This window comes from Brachyhypopomus gauderio, chromosome 21, assembly GCF_052324685.1.
Source record: "Brachyhypopomus gauderio isolate BG-103 chromosome 21, BGAUD_0.2, whole genome shotgun sequence".
Classification (NCBI taxonomy): domain Eukaryota; kingdom Metazoa; phylum Chordata; class Actinopteri; order Gymnotiformes; family Hypopomidae; genus Brachyhypopomus; species Brachyhypopomus gauderio.
In genome coordinates this window covers 5,205,867-5,213,110 of record NC_135231.1, presented here as the reverse complement: position 1 = coordinate 5,213,110, position 7,244 = coordinate 5,205,867, and the positions used below count along the sequence as shown (strand labels likewise).

Here is a 7,244-nt window from a genome sequence, read left to right as displayed (position 1 = left end):
ATGACATCACACATCAGGAAGTGCAGGAGGAGGTGGTGCCTGGGATGACACTACAAACAACACTACAGTAACAACCACTCAGAACACACTGATGCGCTCATACAATCTCACAAACACACACGCGCACACACACACACACACACACACACACACACACACACACACACACACACAAATGCTATTTTTTAGGGTCACTGGGTGAAAGCCTGGTTTAAACATTTCCACAATCAGTTTTGGACATCAGGAAACTGAACTCTTCATGAAGTACTAAACTATAAAACTAGCTCTCTGCTGCCCCTTTGTGGTAAATCACTGTCATTGAACTTCTGGTGGGTGATGACCACCAAAATTAATATTTAGTCAGTCAGTACATTATTTATCCACTCAGTACATTTGGACTTGGAATTGTGACAATGTAGTGGTAAAAACAAGCAAAATAATTTCTTAGATTTGATAAAATATAGTTTTATTTTCCAAAAAAAATGTTACAAATGTGTTCTAAAGCAGATGAAAATAACATTTGCCCTTCATTCCTTCCTTTTAAATAGTTTACATACTCTTTACATTGTTTTCTTTTCAAATATAAGAAAATAATTAGCGCAATTTTTAAACACTTCAGTTTAAAAAACGACCTTTATAATCAGAATGGCACTATGGACCATTGCTACACTGTTTCATGTCACATTCATATTTCTTTTAGAATATGACTGTACCTTATATAGTGACTGATATGTGTTTTTCTAGTGTAATAAATATTGTAATTACGCACAGATGTACAGAAAAAAAAAATCATTTCCAACCCACAATATAATCCCCGGTCTTCCATCAGCAAGTACAACGTCCAGACATTTTGCAGAGATTATAATTTGGCAATGGGTAATTATAGAAATCATCATTAATGAGGTACTTCAGAGATATCACAGCAGGGTGCTGTGACACAACTGAGCTGAGATGCTTGTTCTGCCCCAGCCACAGCAGACAGACAGGTGATGAGAACAGGTCCTGTCTGTATGGGCCAGGCTAAAGCTAAATCCTAACGCATGTGCCAGCCCGTCCTACAACCACGGGAGCACTCAAAGTCCAGAAGAGTTCAGCACCATGGCAAATCCTGCTGTTAAATCTTGGCCGTAGTAACTGCAGATGGGGAGACGACGACGAAACAAAGCGCACGTGAGTTAGAACGTGAGAGAAAAATGAGCGTCAGCGTTCCCAAACCTATGGAACGGTTCACTGGCGAACAGTTCAATGGCGAACAGTTCACTGGCACTCTACTGTTCCCAATGAATGACCTGCACCTTCTTGTTCACAGGCTGAGCCAAAGGGGCAGCGTCGCTTTGGCCACGAGGGATGACCATTGAGATAAAACAAGCTTCAAGTCACTGACTGCTGGTCTCAGGAAGGTCAGTACATAATTTGGATGAAGCTGCTATGAAATGATCAGGCACATCTCTAAAGAAAATATTAATTTGGTGATTCTTCACTATACCTGGCCCAATGAGTACATTCTTATTTATTTATGATTATGACGAATAAAAATAAATTCTATATATAACTACCTACATAATAAATATATTTGAAAAGAATACATTAAAATGTTTTTGGTCTCTACCAGTTTAAACAAGACACATCTCTCATGTTCACAATAAAGCTGATATGCAACATTCACAGTTCTTACCATAAGGAACATCTTACAAACAATGTGGTGACACTACTTCTTATCAGCAATCAAACAAAAGCAAGTTTGACAGTAACAAGGGTAATCGAAAGATCCCCATCAACATCATTAACAGCTCACTTCTTCCTGTTAGCTTAAACTGTTACATCATTTCCTGTCCTCGCAGGACAGCTGTAAATTTGCATATGTAATCTTTGCCTTTCGAAAACAAGGCTGTAAACTTATGGACGTCTGTTTCTTTAACATAAAAACAAACTTCCACTTTAAGTGCCTGTTTAAAGACATACACTGTGCAACAGAAACGGTGTTTGGGGAAAAAGGCTTTGTTACTTGTCTGACGATGAAAATATTGGCAAATGCTACACTGCTAAGAAATGCTAAAGTGACTGATAACAACTGATGATGTACAGATCACCCAGCATCTATAACGCAATAAATCACATCATTAATCTCCAACATTCTATCCTTTGGTCTTCATTTGCTAATATAATCAGGGAGAACAGACTGGGTGTGGAATGGGGAGCAGGTGGAGGAAAGCCAAGCCTGCGTAGACAGTGATGGGGGATATCACGAAGGTTATCTGGCAACCCACTCTAATGCAACACAAACGAAACAAAAACATACAGAGCTAATGAACGTAACAGAACATAAAATCAATAAAGACCTAAAACGTTGTTCTTCTGTATAGTTGTTGGCCTTTAGTTTGTACTTCTCTGCCAAAGCCAACATTTATATTATTATCAATGACTGGTCCCATTATAACTGCAAACCGCCCACCCAGTTGAGTGGTAGTACGAAGGAAAAGACAAAGAAAACTTGTACTGAAACATTAACGTCTGTGAGTAGTTCCATGGCAAACTCTAAGGCAAATACCACCAGACCTCCTGGAAATGGTCACGGTGCCACTGGCTGGAGGAGAAGGCAGAGTCTGTCTGTCGTGCAGGTGTGTAGAACCGAGAGGAAGCATCGGGCGGTGCTGCTCCTGAACGCCAGTGCGGCCTCACAGGTGGATGCTATGGTGGTGACCCTTGGTGACCTCAATGTCCACCCTGCGTGCCTCGGCAAACACCAGGAACGTTCCCAGTCCCAGGAGGTTCACCATGGTGATGAGGGCAAACACGGATGCCCATGAGCCACTGGCCTCAATCAGATATCCAGAGAAGTATACCATGATCACCCCTACAGAACACACACACACACACACACACACACACACACACACACACACACACACACACACACACACACATACACACACACAGAACTAATTAACTCATACATTACACCTGTACAAACACACCTGTGCACACTCTACCAACTTGTGACTTGTGCACATGAAACCTCATATATATATATATATATATATATTTTTGCCATTAATTGTTTTTGTAATAGGCCTTTTGACCTTGAGGTCTTATAACAGAAAAAAAAGATCCTGCAATGCATAATTTAATAAAATCTGACTGGAGCAAGACAAAAGACACCCTCCAGCACCACAGATCAGCTCTTACCTGTAAACGCACCACAGGTGTTCATCACACCTAGGAGACACAAAGAAAAATCTTTACATTCACACAATCCCTTACCTGGATTACCAGTGATCCATGCTAAGACCACCCAGCCGTGAGTGACTGAAGATGGGACGATACTTACCAAACAGGGCTCCGGCACAGGACGGGGCCAGATCCTGAACGTTCACCGACACGCCGCTACACAGACATCAGAATGGCCTTTTCACTCGGCTGATTCAGCTTTAGCCAGCAGTACTCCTATAATGTGGTACTCAGAGGGCAAATTGGAGCAGGCTGGCTTACCTGTGGCTGAATGTGGTGAAGCCCATCGCAGCGGACACGAAGGCCACGGCCGTGGGGAAGGAGGTGGTGCCACACAGGCACAGGGTAAACAAGCCGGATACACCCATAGAGAAGAACTGAGAGAGGGAGACAGAGATGAGGGACAGTAGCCGCCATGTTGGTGTTTTTAACCTTCTCTCTATATACTCCGTCTGGGAGCCTGTGTACACGAGTGTGCGTGACGGTTTCAGGCATTACCTGCATCAGTTTCCTCACTGAAGCGGTGTCATAACCTACCAGAGACACAGATGTTAGAGGAAGACAGAGGGTGTATGAATACAGTAGTGGACAGAGAGACATGTTTAACAGCTTTATGACACCGATACAATCACAGCATCCCCATCACAGTAAAAGCCAATCAGACTTTGAACATTAATGGACCCACAGTCAAAACGGTGAAACTTAATGCTAATTACAAACGACAACAGTGCCAAAGCACATAGAGAATGAGGAAAACAGACTATGTTCATCTGCAAGTCTGTGTACTAGAGCTAAAGAGGTGTATGCCTAAAGTGGGCATGTGTGAGTGTGTGCATGTGTGAGTGTGGGTGTGTATGTGTGTACTAGAGCTACAGAGGTGTATGCCTAAAGTGTGTGTATGTGTGTATATGGTGTGTACATACAGTATTGTATTTTTTTCTCTCAGACCTGAAGACTAATAGCCTCATATATACTTTGTGTATGCTGCTTGCCCCAGAGCACAAAATAATCTGAAATGTACCTTTTTGGTTTGACCTGACTGACTGAATATTTTTGGTGTGTGTGTGTTTTCATACCCTGACTGATGAGATGATCAGACAGGCAGCCACTGAATAGTGAGGAAGGAATGGCCACAAACCACGGGATTACATTAAACACCCAACCCTGGACACACACACACACACACACACACACACACACACACACACACACACACACACACACACACACACACACACACACACACACACACACACACACACACACACAAACAGGTCTTAAACATGAAAAGGTGGGGGAGGGGAATGTGGCTTGGTGCTCAGGGCAGCATTAAAGTGCGATTCAGTTATACGGAGCTCTCCAACTCGTTTAAAGTGGGGGCTTAGCTTCTACTGAATCCACTGAACAGTGTAAACCCTCTTCACGCTTGCACCAAAACTCCCACTTAATAGGACACATTCATGAACACTGATGTGACAGAGCCCCCTGCAGGAAACTGACTGTAATTACACAACTGTCTTGATGGGGTTATGGGGTAACAAGTGTAAAGAGAAAAAAAAACTAAAAAATCCATCTGAAGGCCAAACATAGCAGGTTTATCTACACTACCGTTCAAAAGTTTGGGGTCACCTAGACAATTTTGTGTTTTCCCTGAAATCTCATACTTTTATTTATCAAATGAGTTGCAAAATGAATAGAAATATAGTCTAGACATTGACAAGGTAGAAATAATGTTTATTTTTTATTATTTGAAAAGATTTTCTACTTTAAACTTTGCTTTCGTCAAAGAATGCTCCCTTAGCAGCAATTAAAGCATTGCAGACCTTTGGCATTCTAGCTGTTAATTTGCTGAGGTAATCTGGAGAAATTTCACCCCATGCTTCCAGAAGCCGCTCCCACAAGTTTGATTGGGTTGATGGGCACTTTTTTCGTACCATACGGTCAAGCTGCTCCCACAACAGCTCAATGGGGTTGAGATCTGGTGACTGCACTGGCGGTAATGGAGTGGCCAGCGCAGTCACCAGATCTCAACCCCATTGTTTGAGATCTGGTGACTGTCCTGTTGCAGGATGAAATTGGCTCCAATCAAGCGCTGTCCACAGGGTATGGCATGGTGTTGCAAAATGGAGTGTTAGCCTTCCTTATTCAAAATCCCTTTTACATTGTACAAATCTCCCACTTTTCCAGCACCAAAGCAACCCCAGACCATCACATTACCTCCATCATGTTTGACAGATGGTGTCAGGCACTCATCCAGCATCTTTTCAGTTGTTCTGCGTCTCACAAATGTTCGTCTGTGTGATCCAAACACCTCAAACTTTGATTCGTCTGTCCATAACACTTTTTTCCAATCTTCCTCTGTCCAATGTCTGTGTTCTTTTGCCCATATTAATCTTTTTCTTTTATTAGCCAGATATGGCTTTTTCTTTACCACTCTGCCCTGAAGGCCAGGATCCCGGAGTCGCCTCTTCACTGTAGACGTTGACACTGGCGTTTTGCGGGTACTATTTAATGAAGCTGCCAGTTGAGGACCTGTGAGGCGTCGATTTCTCAAACTGGAGACTCTAATGTACTTGTCTTCTTGCTCAGTTGTGCAGCGGGGCCTTCCACTTCTCCTTCTACTCTGGTTAGAGCCTGTCTGTGCTCTCCTCTGAAGGGAGTAGTACACACCATTGTAGGAAATCTTCAGTTTCTTGGCAATGTCTCTAAATATCCAATAGGCTATATCCAATAGCCTCCTTACAGAGTTAGCAAACACAATGTACCATTAAAACACTGGAGTGATGGTTGTTGGAAATGGGTCTCCATACATCTATGTAGATATTGCATTAAAAACCAGACATTTACAGCTGGAATAGTCATTTACCACATTGATAATGTATATAGTGTATTTTTTATGCATTTAATGTTAGCTAAATTGAAAAAAAAACTGCTTTTCTTTCAAAAATAAGAAAATTTCTAAGTGACCCCAAACTTTTGAACGGTAGAGTATATGGCACATTTCACGCCATTACTGGGGAATTACTGGTGCTTTACACCACTAATTATTTGCTTTACACCACTACTAATTATTACTGATCCAGTTTTATTAAATCTCAGATAAATCTCACAACCTCACCGTGATACAATCCCTTCATGTCTCCTAAAGGACATGTTTGAGGTGGAGGACCCAGTGCTCTTATAAAAAATGTCCAAAATAAAAGCATGTCCATATGCAGAGGTCTTCATTGTTTAAATCAAATAGCTCTTCTTAAAAAACCCAAATATCAATCCAATGTCAAACAATGTCAAACTTTCTGAAATATGTTAATGTGCGCTAAGCAATAACATCTCTGAAACATTTCAGTCTGACTTAAAAGCTCTTCCTAGTACGCAATCTGCTCAAACGTCACAAAAGATCTGTCAGGAACCTGTGATGTGGACTTTAGTGTCCCCGTGACAATGACCATGGTCTTCCCACCAAACAGCATGAGCACATGTCTGGTCTACACGGAGAAGTCCTCGACTGCTTCAAGTCTAAGTGATAGCACAATCACATTTAATGTGTCTTCATTGGCTGTGCCCCACAAAGTTCCACTGTGTCCAACCTATTTTCCTTTATATAAGCTCCCACTAGCTTAGTGAATGTCTCAATGACATGAATTACCAATAAGAAAAATGTGATTTTCATCCACAGTTCCTTCTGCAGATAACCTGTCTATTAATCATGGAGCAGTGTCAGAAAATGTCAAGGCCAGAGTGAACAAACATCCAGTGTCAGACCTGCTCCATCTCAACAGTTGTTAAGTCCAGACACTTAGGACAACATATGTTTTACTCTGGTTTACTCTCTTTACTTAATGTCTCCGTTCATATGTACATTTCAAGTTTTACAATGTAATGTTTTCCTGTTTGGCATGTTTAATGTTAAGCCATGACTTTATACAGCAGTTTGATAATGTCATGTTATATGTGCTCTAAGATGTACTTACTGTACAATTATTTCTACATGTGCATTATTTTCTACCCATAGTGCA

The 7,244-nt window shown here is 41.6% G+C and overlaps 1 protein-coding gene across 1 annotated transcript in view; it reads right to left on the bottom strand.

The window, feature by feature from the left end:
• Window positions 1-460: 460 nt before the first annotated feature.
• slc17a9b (solute carrier family 17 member 9b) overlaps window positions 461-7,244 on the bottom strand; it is a 13,274-nt gene continuing 6,490 nt past the window's right edge. Inside the window, exons 8-13 of the mRNA XM_076983881.1 lie at window positions 4,305-4,392; window positions 3,727-3,761; window positions 3,490-3,605; window positions 3,329-3,384; window positions 3,187-3,216; window positions 461-2,854 (exon numbers count right to left, since the gene is read on the bottom strand). Of these exons, the coding sequence (XP_076839996.1) occupies window positions 2,676-2,854; window positions 3,187-3,216; window positions 3,329-3,384; window positions 3,490-3,605; window positions 3,727-3,761; window positions 4,305-4,392 (504 nt within the window). The 3' untranslated portion in view covers window positions 461-2,675. The remainder of the gene's footprint in view (window positions 2,855-3,186; window positions 3,217-3,328; window positions 3,385-3,489; window positions 3,606-3,726; window positions 3,762-4,304; window positions 4,393-7,244) is intronic.